At 35.5% G+C, this 13,642-nt stretch overlaps 1 protein-coding gene across 2 annotated transcripts in view; it reads left to right on the forward strand.

Annotated features, from left to right (window-relative positions):
- Positions 1–10,023, forward strand: part of PLAA (phospholipase A2 activating protein) — a 30,620-nt gene extending 20,597 nt beyond the window's left edge. For both annotated transcript variants that reach the window (XM_070935516.1, XM_070935517.1), the window contains 4 exons: positions 134–205; positions 3,672–3,764; positions 5,973–6,137; positions 9,308–10,023. In XM_070935516.1, the coding sequence (XP_070791617.1) occupies positions 134–205; positions 3,672–3,764; positions 5,973–6,137; positions 9,308–9,873 (896 nt within the window). In that variant the 3' untranslated portion in view covers positions 9,874–10,023. The remainder of the gene's footprint in view (positions 1–133; positions 206–3,671; positions 3,765–5,972; positions 6,138–9,307) is intronic.
- The last annotated feature ends 3,619 nt before the right edge of the window (positions 10,024–13,642 follow it).

The following is a 13,642-nucleotide window of genomic DNA, read 5'->3' on the forward strand; positions in this document are numbered from 1 at the left end:
CTCTCTATATATATATATATATATATATATATATATATATATATATATATATATATATATATAAAGCTTCTATTATAAATGTCTATGTAAGCTTTGTGAATATACCTTTATTTGTTACTGTTTTGTTTTTAAGGTACTGGTCGTTATGTCCCAGGTGCTACATCTGATCTTTCAACTCCTCAAAGTGGAATTCATCCATTTTCAGGTAAGTGGACAGGTTTTCACAGTTAAGAGATTAACTTGTATTCATTATTCTCTTCCTTATTTGTCACAGTCAACAAATACAATCCCTTTGTTGCCATTTACCTATTTGGCTACCTTTTTTATAGCTAGAACCACTGCTAAGCTATCATTGAATAATCTTATTTTATATAAATCATGTTTTATTTTACAGTTTCTCCGGGCTTTGAAATATTATTGGTCTTTTAAAAATATATATTGAGAAGGGTAGCTATATTATGGTGCAACTGGCTTCATTCATTGTTATAAATGATGGTTTACAAACCACAGCAATCGGATTTATATTACATGTTAAACCTGAACTCGAGAAACCACATTGCTTTCAGCAGTGTGGGGATCATATCAAAGAATTTGGGATATTATTATTATCTGTTCACAGCAGTGGAAGTCACAGCTCTCAGTTCTTCAGCTGATATTAGCTTTCATATGCATCAAGTTCTTCCCAAGAAGCTCAGATGTTATGTATCAGTGTATTATTGTTTATTTATATCCCACCTTTGATATTCTTATAAATTTCAAGGGGTGAACATACCTCATACCCTTTTCTTCTATATTCTCCACAATAACCACAAAGTGAGGTGGGTTGGAGTGATAAAGAGTGACTGGCCCAGCTGGCTTTTCAGCCTAAGGCGGAACTAGAACTCAGTCTATTGCAATAGGTAAACGAGGTTTATAACAAATGTAGTAGGCAGATCAGGGTATGACGAGCAGAGGTGGTAGGCAATGGCAAATAAAGCAAATTATAAAAATAAACTTAATGGACTTACTTTTGACATTTGTAGGCTACATCAATAACAATGGTATATGTGTTTATGTGCACATGGATTCACTCATGCTAATCTTCTAAATATTACATTTCAAGTATATAACTTTTATGTGGGATTTATAAAGCTTACTGCCTAGAATTTTTTAAAGCTATAATTTTGTTGTCGTTTTTATATTGTTCATACAGTGGTCCTTAAAGTTTGTGAGCCCTTTTGAATTTTTGTTCTTTCTGGATAAATATGATCTAAATGTAATCTGTTCCCTATACAAGCCTTGAAACTAGATAAACAGAACCCAATTAAACAAATGAGTCAAACACATACTTGTTCATTGATTTATAGTTGATTGTCCAAAACAACATACTGTATTTTCGGAGTATAAGACACGCCTACCTTTTTTGGTGGTTCTTTTTTTAAATTTTTTTTTATTTTTTTAGACAAACATACATACAAACATACAGTGTATTTTCTTTGAACAGAGTATTTGGCTGGTTCACAAATTTAAAGTGTTTAGTCATTTCAATTAAATTTACAATTTCTATATTTCCTTTTTGCCATATTTATTCCTCATCTATTTTTTTTTAAAAAAACCAATATTACCCTTCATTCTCATCTCTAATTTTAATCAAATTCAATTTTTCCCTTCTATTGTATATTATACCCCTTCCCATTGTCATCTATTTTTATATCCATCCTCACATTGGTTAATTATTTAATATTACAATTGTTTAATACAAATTCAACATTTTTATATAAATCAATTAGTTATATAACTATCTTTTTTGTATATTAGTCAATATGAACATGAATATTCCAATTATTTCCATGGAACCCAATTTCTTACAAATCAATTAATTATATTTACCAATAATAATAAACCAAATAATTTTCCCCATATATTCCTCCAAACCACAACTTAACCATTTCTGCTTTCAACACAATATACAATTAATAGTATCTCAATTATTACAATTCCCTAGTTAAATAGAGCTTTTTTTCTTTTGTGTTTTAAAATCTTGAACTCTGCTCTTTTGCCCTAAATTTCCCATTGTTTGCACCTACCTTTTTTGGTGAGCAAAAAGAAAAAGAAATCTCTCCCTGCCTCATTTTGTCACGTTGCAGCAAAGAGCCTGCTTTACTTTCAGTTTCGTTTTTTCTGCATAGCTAGCGGGAAAAAAAATCTGCTCCTCTCTTTGCAGCTAGCAACAGAGCCCTCCGCAAAACAGCTGAGAGCAAATCAGCTGAGAGTGGGGAGGCCGATCTAATCAACTTCTGCTAATTAACCTATGCTGAAGCTGAAAGGGGCTGTTTTTTCTTGCTGTTTGCTTGCAAGGCGGTAACTGCTGCGAGGCACAGGCCAAAGGGTAGGGGCCAGTGGGTGGGCAGGGCTACATTCGATGTATAAGACGCATCTAAATTTTCACCCCCTTTTGGGGGGTAAAAAGGTACGTCTCATACTCCGAAAAATACGGTATTTATGGCAGAAGTAGTTGGACATTTGCTTTCAGTAATTGGTCTCCCTCCCTTGGGCAGTAATAATTGCTACTAAATGTTTCTGTTAACTGTTGATCAGTCATTAAGTTTGGCTTGGAGGAATTGTAGTCCATTAAAAGCCCACTTCTCCTTACAGAACAGCTTCAACTCACAGATGTTGGTGGGCTTCCTGACATGAACTGCCTATACTATGTCCTTCCACAAAATTTCTATAGAATTAACACCAGGACTTTGACATGGCCAATCCAAAAACATTAACTTCCTTTTGATTTAGCCATTCTTTGGTCATACAACTTGTATCTTTTGGGTTATTGTCTTGCTGCATGAGCCACTTTCTCTTGAGCTTCAGTTCATGGACTGATAACACTGATATTTTCCTGTAGACATTCCCAAATGATGTTGCTTGTTGGAAACCAGCTGTGAAGATTGCAAATCACAACCACATGACTGCAGAATGCTGCAGCTCTGAACTGTCCAGATTGCAATCACATAACCACAGAGGTGGTACAACAGTCATAACTTCAAAGATAGGTCACAAATCTGGTCATTGTAACTTTGAAGCATATTTAAATGAACGGTTGAACACAAGGAATATTTGTAGCTTTAAATCAGGGGTGTCAAACTGGATTTTTTTGAAGGCTGGATCAGCATTGTACTTATCCTCCGTGGGCCGCAGCATGGCCCCCTGCCATGTGCGGCCCCCTGCACCCGTTTTGGCTGGCAGAGTGCTGCAAGAGGCTATCCAGGCCAAAAAAGGGGGACGGGGCCACACACGCCCCCCACCCCATTTTGGCTGCCAGAGGCACTGCAGGCTGGTCCTATGCTATTTCCAGCCAGCCCCACGGGCCAGATTTAAGCACCCTTCTGGCCCATGGGCCTTGACTTTAACCCCCCTGCTTTAGATCATTTTTCTCCATGAAGAAGTATAATATTTTTTGTCTCATTTGCTTAAATGTATTCCCTTTATCTAGTTTTAGGAGAAAAGGTGGAGAATAGATTACATTTTAGGTCATATTTACTAAAATACTGAAAATTCAAAAAAGCTCAGAAACTTTTAAGTACCCCTGTGGTTGGCAATCAAGTAATTTACTCTTCATTCAGTATATCAGCAATAAACTATTCTCTGCTAAATTGGTGGCAATCTCTCCTTCTCTTTTTACCTTTATTCTTTAGGTCCCAAATCAGTGGTAGCTAACACTGAAAATATTTACTTTCCAAAGAAAGAAGCTGTTACATTTGATCAGGCCAACCCTTCATTAATACTGGGTGAGTATATTTGTAATGACCTTCTTCAACAATTTGTGCAAAAATCTTTTTTTTTTTTTTTTTTTGCATATTAGCCTTGAAGAAAAAAAAAACTTTAATCCCTTGGTACTTATAAACTTCTTCACTTTAGTTACATGTCTGAGTATAAATATAGAAAGAGAATTTATGTTTTTAATAGAATGAAGCTGCTCTTCACGTCACATAAAGTATAGGTGTTGCAGGTCAGTTTTTTCCAAGAGTTTCTGTTTCCCCAACAATGCTCTGTTTTCTCCTATTGGAGAAAATGTTGGACTGGAGTAATACGAAATTTGTTGTGTTTACTTTTTTGTCTTTCTGATAAGGCATCAGGCATAATCTTCCCTGGGTAACCGTTTTGTTATCAGCATTAAAAGCGCTGCCTATTTTCTCCTCTCTACAAAGCTGAAGACATTGTAAGAGGAGGGCAGTGTTAATTCATGGTGGCAAAAATAAAATAAAATAAAAAATTCCAAAGGAGCAGCCTTTCTGACTACCAAGTTTTATAAAAAGAGAATACTTTGTGAGTTGCACTTACTTCATCAGATGCCTTGAGTTTTTAGGCTTATATCTCGTCTTTATTTTTTACATATAACTCAAGCCAGCAAACTTACCTAAAACTCCTCTCTGCTGATTTCCCCACAACAACAATTCTTTGAGGGCTGTTGGGCTGAAAGAGAGCGATTGGCTCAAAGTCACCCAGACAGACTTTTTGCCTTAGGCAAGACTAGAACTCACGGTCTCCCGTTGTCTAGCCTGCTGCCTTAAACACTGTACCAAACTAGCTCTCTGTGCACTCTCTGTATAAAGTGAGTGGCAATTCTTGAAAGTTTGTCCCTTTTAATAAAATCTCTTAGTTGGAAAGGTGCCACCTGACACATAGCTGAAATATTTGCTAAAGTGTGCACGCGGTGAACTACAATCAAATGAGTTCTTCTCTGACAACCAATAGAATATAAACCATTTTTGTTCTTGAAACATCAAAGTTAATTAATTTTATTTTACCACATGAATAGCATTAATTATTGCAAAAAATAGTTCAAATAGTTTTCTGAAATCCTGGATTCCAATAAATCTGAATTAGCCAGCTCATGATATCTTCTCTGTCACAACTAGTTTCTTTAGGTGGGGCACTTATTTGCTGCATCATCACAACTTAGATTGTGGTTCTGATATATCAGTTATATTCAAAAATATCAATGCTAATGGTAAAAAATTGGTTTTCAAAAGCTGTCTAGGTTTTTACTCATTACGTCCCTGATCTTATAACCATTCCTAGTTTCCAAAGTGTTCATAAGACCTTCTACATTAAGAATGGATCTAGAGTTTTGAGATAGTGGAAAGTATCTCAAGGCCACAATACCAAAGTCTGAAATCAAAGTTTTATGAAGTTATTTTCAAGGACTCAGGATTTCAGAAAGCGTTGCATTGAAAGTCATAGCTTTAGCTCAATAATCATTTTTATTTCAGTTTTTGACCAGCATAATTTATTATCCCAGTAGAGACTGCCTTGACTAGCAGTAATTTTTGCCAGATCCTTGTAAGATCCTTGCTGGTACTCGGGAACCCAAAGCCTGTTTTTCTATCAATATTTAATACAAGTTTAAAGCAATTATAAATCTTCTTCAATTACTTTTCATAATTTTTCACTTGTACTTTAATTTTAAATATATTTGTTTGAAAATATTTTCTACTGGGTCTTATTTTCCCTGGTAAGTATGCCTGGGACCAAGCATCTACATATGTAACACCTGACAATTTATAAGCTATTTTGGATTAGAAACTGTTGATAGACTGTAGATATATTACTATTCCATATCTAGAGCAAATTTATTGCTTGTGGGCAGTTTCGTAGTGTGTGGAGATTACTAAAGTTACACCTAATTTGAACATAACGATGGAAAAGCCAACAAGTCATGCATGGATGAAGTATGATGGGTTTATCTCTAGGCTATCTCAGTTTTTAAACTTTTTTTTTTTTGAAAGTTAGTAAAATGTGTTTTATAAACTGAAAATCATTAACTTATATAATCAATGCACACAGGTTGATGTTAAGGAATGCTCATACCAGATTGAATTTGATCCATTCAATAATTACAAGAAAAATAATGCAATGTTTTTATAACAAGGAATTAAATGCATTGTAGAGATAACTGGAAACTAATTTCAAATTATTTCATAACTCCCATGTAGGTAAGATGAAAGAACTAAATGGAGATGTACCTGAAGAACAACAGTTAACTGAAGATGATCTCGATGTTTTAGAAAAGATGCTATCTATAATGTGCAGTGTATCCATGGAAACACCCACACGAGAGCAGCTGAAAACTTTATGGAAAGCGATTAACTGGCCAAATGGTATGCAGTAATTGTTGAGGACAGATCTCACAAATTATATGGACTAAAAGCAGTGTCTTAATACATCCTTTTAAGTAAGCCATTTTTATCCCACACTTACCTTAGATTGGTACACTCCGTATTTAAAGTTGAGAATTTTTTGTATAGCTACATGCACATTCAATATGCTCTTTCCTTTTGGAGTAAACAACATTATGCGGAGTATTAAAAAAGGAATAAAAAATAATATGCAAAAGAAATTCAAAGCATGAGAAAGGAGAAAAGAGAATCTAGCTAAAGCTACTTTACCCTAAAGCCATTCATTTTATCCCTCCACATCTTCCTGTCCTTACAAACCATCCTTGTTTCTACTATATCATATGCTGATTCATACCTTGCTTTTTTTTTCCCTTTAAAATTCTTAGTTCTCTCTTTTGGAGGATGTGATCTCCATCCAATCATAATTGTTTTCAGTCTTCTCCTTCCTCTCAACTCTTTCTCCATTCATAATATTTACAGAAAGTCCCAAACATATACAGTTAAACTCTAAGCAGGGTAGATGTAAGGAACAATTAAAATCCACATTATATTGCATAAAATGGCCTCTCAGAATCTTCATCATGAACCAAATTTTCATTAAAAAAGAATGGATTAAAATACCTCCTAAAACATTGGAGGGATAGAAGCCATGCATGCCTCCAAGGGCTGCTGTTACATATTGTACAGATAATTACCAAAGAATGCGCCTTCTGGTCTTTCCAGAATTGGAGCCTTCAGCAAGCCCTCCATAGATGACCTGATTCGGTCATCCTTAGCAGATGACCTGCTAAATGTGACTCTACTATAATTGATGTTCCTGATTAGAAATATGGCCACTACATTCTATACAAGTCGTACCTTCCAAGTCTGTGAAGTTTCCGAAAGATGCCCTAATTAATTCATGAGCCATGAGCCAAACTTCAAAAGAATACAGTCATTTAATAGGACCACCATTTTGGCAATATTCGGATGCAGTTAGAACTAATCCCACGTAGACAAAGTCCTTGTATTTAAAGGCAGCCCCATGTAGGATGTGTTGCAGGTTCCATTCATGGTGATCAAGGCAGGAGTTACAGTTGCTGAGACTTCCTAGTCCAGGTAGGTTTGTAACTGATGTATCTGTTAGAGCTGGGCCTCCTAGCCATGATTTCCACCATTTGCTCCAGCGGGAACCACAAATCCAGGAGCCCCTCCTTCCTCAAATCACAAAAACTGGTTTCATCAGGGCCGTTCAATCCCATCCTAGAGCAACTACAGGAGAATGTTTCTGATAAGAGTTTAATCTTACTTTCAGATGATGATGAATACAAGCTACATAGAAATGTAAATTGCCTTACGAATTCTCATGAAGCGATATAAGCTTTTATAATGCATATTTTTAAAAATTTGATTATAGTTCTCAAATAAGAGTGGATGCCATAAACTTTCTTAGAAATTAAGAATGATGGTAGTTGTAGCACAGTGTTTTGCTATTCTGATAAATGGGTACTTTATTATTCATTATATTCCATAGTTGCCACTGTGTGAATATGCAGGTCTTTGCATAAATCTTTCCACTTTGTAGAATTGCTTGACAAAATTCATGGCATATCTACCAATGAAGAAAAATGGGGAATCCATGTACTAGAACCAACTAAAAGCTGGAAGTTCAGTTTAGCTACGTAGTTGACTAATTGAAAATGCACACAATGAACACACGTTTATGTTTATATAATGCTAGTATTGTTTTCCTCTAGGGAAAAAAAATGTTTGGGGCCTTTTCTTTATCTGTGATTTCTAAGGTTAGGGTAATTAAAAAAAAAAAAAAAGCAGAAAGCAGCAGTGGCATATGTCTGTATTTTTGTCAAGAAAATTATATGGCTATGTCCTTAAGGCCACTAGGATGTAGGTTTCACTTACAAGATGAATCGCTTGTGTGCTTTCCATTTCTTGCCTAATTGTGTATCCAGTTTTGCAGTTCTTCCTATCTTCTAAGAGCTTCCTGCTCATGAATAGTTTTATTTGTTTAGGAAATTCATGCAGTTGCCCATCTTCCGAAATGTGACTGTTGTTATAAACAGTTGCTTCTTGTTGCAATCAGTTGTTGGACAATTTAGAAAGCTCAAGGCATAACCCATCTTCTGTAGGCAAGAATGAGCAGATGGGTGAATTAGTTGGTGATGGGGTGACATTCTCAAATTTTCCATTGCTGATATTTATTTGAGAATATGTTTTAAGAATGGAAAGCAACAGTAAAGTTCTGAGGGTTATGATGCAATATCCATTCTGGGTTTTTTGGCTCTTATTTAAGCCATCTTTCAGAATTGTTTAATTTTCAAGTGAAGTAAGGCAAATATACGTGTCCCAGGATGTTGCAGGATCCAATCTGAGTTGGTCAACGGGACCAAAGGTTTATTTTTCCAAGCTTTTGGGCTCGTGCTGGAGCCCATCCTCAGGGAACTCAGTATACTGCTATATCATCTTACAGACAGGTTAACTTAGATTTTCATAATATCCTATATTCAGTCCATTGTTGCAAATGTTGTGACTTTGATATTAGTACAAACATATATAGATTAATTTCTGGTTAGCCAACTATCTTACTTATTAAATTCAAGTCTCCTACAAGTTGAGCTTGATTCCTGTTGACTTCATGAAGACATACCTAATTTTCTTGGCAACAGTACAGAAGTAGTTTGCCAGAGCTTTCTTATGGAATATTTCTTAATTTCCCAGCCTAGTTTAGTGTTTCCTTAATAGCTCTCCTAACCAATAAGACTTAGATTCAGAGTATGTATGGGTACTAAATAACGGAGATACTATGTGCACACCACATGTATTTCAAACCATTGCTTCCCTTTTATATCCAGATTGCGGAATAAATTTCCAGTCAGGCCTGGTGCTGCTTAGCTTCTGAGCCTAAACATGGTCATCAGCCTAGACATTCTAAATGGAGTCCCTGTGTATGAGTTCATTTTAATATCTATAATGTTTAGTTTTTCCATTTTTGCCAGTGAGAATATGAAATGTGTTCCTGAGAAAACCATTTCATTCCTAACCTTTGGGGAGTTAATTCTGCTCAGCTATTGGAATAGTGAGAGTTACTCATTTACTGACAATTCTGTATAATTTAATAGGAAAACCATTAACTGCTTCTATATTTCTGTTTTTAGACTTTGTCTTTCCAGCACTAGATATTCTTCGATTAGCAATCAGGCACCCCAACGTGAACGAAAGCTTCTGTGGCGAAAAGGATGGCCTTCAATTCTGTAGTCATCTCATCAAATTCCTGAACACTGGAGGAAAGCAAGCCAACCAGATGCTGGCTCTGCGAATTTTATGCAATTGTTTTATTCACCCAGTTGGCCAAAAGCTCATGATGGCACAGGGGGACTCCATAATGTCACAAGCAATAGAACTGAAACTGAGCAGCAATAAGAACATTCACATTGCACTGGCTACGTTGGCTTTAAATTATGCCGTTTGTCTACGTAAGAGTAACAACATTGAGGGCAAAGCTCAGTGTTTGTCAGTGATCAGCACAGTCATAGAGGTAGTGCAAGACCTTGAAGCTATTTTTAGATTGCTTGTGGCTCTTGGGACATTGATCAGTGATGATTCAAATGCTGTACAATTAGCCAAGTCCCTAGGAGTTGATTCTCAAATTAAAAAGTATTCCTCTGTATCAGAACCAGCTAAAGTAAATGAATGCTGTAGATTTGTTCTTAATTTGCTGTAAATCCCTCCCTTAAAAAAAACAAACCACTTGGGAGTCTAGGACTATATCAAAGATACCCATTTTCGTATTTTACAAATAAAAAAAGAAAAAAGAATATTGTGGACAAACTCTCTGGAAGTGAAATGATCTGAATAAATTTTTTTGCACTGATTTTAAAAGTGTTTTTCTTCGAAGCTGTTAAGTGCGTGCTTATTTTAAAGATAATTTTAGTAGCTTCTGTGGGTTAATAGTAACAAAAATTGCTAAGGAAATTTTGATTCATTGACATGTGTGACACATTTACTGCTGCTTTTCATCAGGCAGAAATCACTTGCAGAAATCACTTGCAGAATGGATTCGTGTTTCATTAAGTGCCTCCATTTTGGTAAAACCATCTAGAACTATTTGTATCTGGGATTAGATCCACAGGGCTGCAAAGAAGAGGGGACTGAAAAGTTCTCTTGAGCAAGCAGAAAATTTCTCACTATCCACTGAGAGCACTGGAAGGAAAAGTTAACTACATTTAATTTTTCTATTTTGGAAGAAATTGCAGCAATGTGTTTTGATATTAGTTCCTTGCTTATTCTGTGAGCTTTTACATTGTATGACACTACTAATAGTGGTCTTGATTCTTTAAGAAACTGGGATATAACAGAAAGTTGACTTCCCACATACAGAAAATGTCTTTTTAACCACTGTTCCAGAAAAATCTAGCACACCAGGAAATAAGTCTTTTGTATTTCCAGGTGTACTGTGCTCTTTTTCATTTTTGGTTGTCTTTCTATAGAATGTTTCTTCAGAATACATATAGTGCTATCTTTCTCTGAATTCAGTGATAACCTTCCTAGTGTTGAGTGCAGTGTTATCTTCAGCCAGCCAGATTTGCAAAAATAAAGCTGCAAAGTATGAGCTGTCTCATTCATATTGATGAAATGCTCATTCTAAAGTCTAAGCCCTTATACCTAAATGTCAGCATTATTTCTTAATTCCTTATCAGAAACATGCAGCTCCTATGCTTATCATTTCTTGTGGATTTAGAAATGCAGCTGCAATGCTAAATATTCAAATAATTATTTCCATTCGGAATGTTCTCAATTTATTTTGGGAAGTTTCCTTTATAGGAGGTGGCTTTTTATTGAAATGGAAATTATAAGTAAATTTTGTGTGAGACCTATCAAGTTTAAAAATCAAAGTCTGAATATCATATTTAACAGGGTTAATATATTATTCAAAATTTCATATATCCTGCTAAGACATAAACAGATTGCAAACTACAATGTTGGGGGTTGAGAAAATGTGTCAATTATCTACTGTAGCATAAAAAGTAGCTCCAGCCATTATGGCTTAGTGTAGGAATACAACAATTCCTATGTTGTATTTGCTTCCCTGTACTCAAACAACCCCCAAATCATTCTACCATATGAATGTGATATATTTGAAACAACCAAATTGACTAATTCTGATCACAATGAACAAGACAGTAGTTAAAAAATTATGTGAGTGGGCATCAGAGGGGTCCTTGGTGCTCCCTGAACTTGTTTGTTTTCTTATAGATGTTTCATTACCCAAACTCAGTAAACATCATCCGTGCTTATCATCACTGGGAGTCTATACACTTCCCTAAATTCCAGAAAGTTTTCTTAGACTCAGTGTGGTATAAAAGGAGTGTTCTCAAACTTTTCTGTCTTGGATTTGGTGCCTATATGCAAAACAGTCAGAATGTCATAGGTTAAGTTTGAGTAACAAATAATATCTTAGCATCAGATATTAATCTATAATTGATTTGGTTTGCATAATGCAGTTGAGAGCATTCAAAGTTATGGAAATAACAAAAATGTGAGTGGTTCATCAGGCGTATATCTTACTGCTTTAGATGGTTGTTCTTTTGCTTTATACAGTTATCAGATGATGATGAAGATGGGACCTTTGACTCTAAAAATCATAGACATTTAAGATGAACACATTACACTCACCTCTCTTCTTTTTAAGAGAGACTGCTGGTATAGCTACCTTTTTGTATCTATAGTTAAAGGTACAAATGTTTGCTTTGGATTGCTATAAAATTGGCCTATTGCCTTGCTGTCAGTTCCACATTCAAAGTGTTTCAATATTCTCTGCAAATAGTTTTAGAAAGCTACTAGGATCAAGAGAGAACATTTGTAGGCAGATGTTTTGGCTTTTCAAGCAGAATAGATTTACTCTCATTGGAGGGCCAAAGCAACTACCTGGGAACCTAGCAGATACATTCTTCCAACCCTATAAAAATATTTGAATACTGCATTCCCCTACAAGAAATGGGCAGAAAACATAACCAAGTCTCCAGGGACTTCCTAACGGCCAGCAGGCTCTGTGCTACTTTATGGGACCTTACCAAATGTATTATCAAGTCACAGAATACATCTGAGCTCATGGACTATATAGTTAAAATCATGGATATTCTGTTAAACAATATTGAAAAGGTAAAGGTTTGCCCTACCTAGTTGTATCCGACTCTAGGGAATGGTGCTCATCTCCATTTCCTAGTTCCTTCAGCCAGCATTGTTTGAAGACACTTCCATGGTCAAATGGCTGGCATTGACTATATACTGAGGCACATGGAACACCGTTACCTTCCTACCAAAATTGTACCTATTTATCTAACTAAGGAGAAATTTCCCGACAGAACAATTAAATCAGTAGAACAACTTGCCTCCAGAAGTTGTGAATGCTCCAACAGTGGAAGTTTTTAAGAAGATGTTGGATAAAGATTTGTCTGAAGTGGTGTTAGGGTTTCCTGCCTAAGCATGGGATTGGACCTCCAAGGTCCCTTCCAACTCTGTTATTCTATCTTCTTCTATCTACTTGCAATCGAATGCTTTCGAATTGCTAGGTTATTGGGAGCTGGGGCAAGAACAGGCACTCACCCAATCACATGGTACTTGGGTCTCGAAGTACCAACCTTCTGGTCAACAAGCCAACCTCTTAACTGCTGGGCCCAAAAAAAAAGAAAGAAAGAAAAGGTGCAGTCATGAATCTTTTTGAGTGTTAAGGATTTTTACAAAGATTTTTCTCAAAAATGAGCAATTTATATTGAAAGGAAATACCATTACATTTATGTTTTCAATTATAATGCAACAAGTACAAATAACAGATCTGAGCATGGTGTTCATAGATTCAAATACTGTTTAGACTGGAACCACTGAAATTTATAGATCACAATTGTGATCGACCAAATCATACAAATTGTAGAACCCTACTTTTCACAATACCAACATTGCAAAATTATAAATCAAAGCGAGGACTCTCATAAAATTTTATATTTTACAGGGGAACACACAAATGTCAGCTTTCATAATTATGTTCAAGATTAATAACTGACTTTAAAAGATCAGTTGTTAGGTGAGACAGTGGGAAAAATTAATCATCCATGATTGTTAAAGTACAGAAATCAGATTTGTCCAAGGGGAGTGTACTATAACAATCAAGGATCTATTTTTGGCTTCACTGAGCCCCAAAACCTCAGTCTGACCCACAAAATCTCTCTTTTTTCATTATTTTTACACTGCTTCCAGATGAAACTACCATCAATTCACAGAATATATTTGAATCCATGAAGTAATTCATGCTTTGTCACCATGAAATTGACCCAAGGAAGAGTATTTATTTTCATTAAATCACTTAAGTGAAATCAAATTTGATACAGGGTTTTTGTTGATTGCCCTGAACTGCACATAAACACAAGAAGATACCCATTTTAAATAAATACATGGATTCTTAAAGAATGTCAGGCTTTTATATATTTGGATGGTTC

The sequence above is a fragment of the Pituophis catenifer genome, unplaced genomic scaffold (genome assembly GCF_029215685.1).
Source record: "Pituophis catenifer annectens isolate HBS135680 unplaced genomic scaffold, rPitCat1.0.hap2 SCAF_2, whole genome shotgun sequence".
Taxonomy (NCBI): domain Eukaryota; kingdom Metazoa; phylum Chordata; class Lepidosauria; order Squamata; family Colubridae; genus Pituophis; species Pituophis catenifer.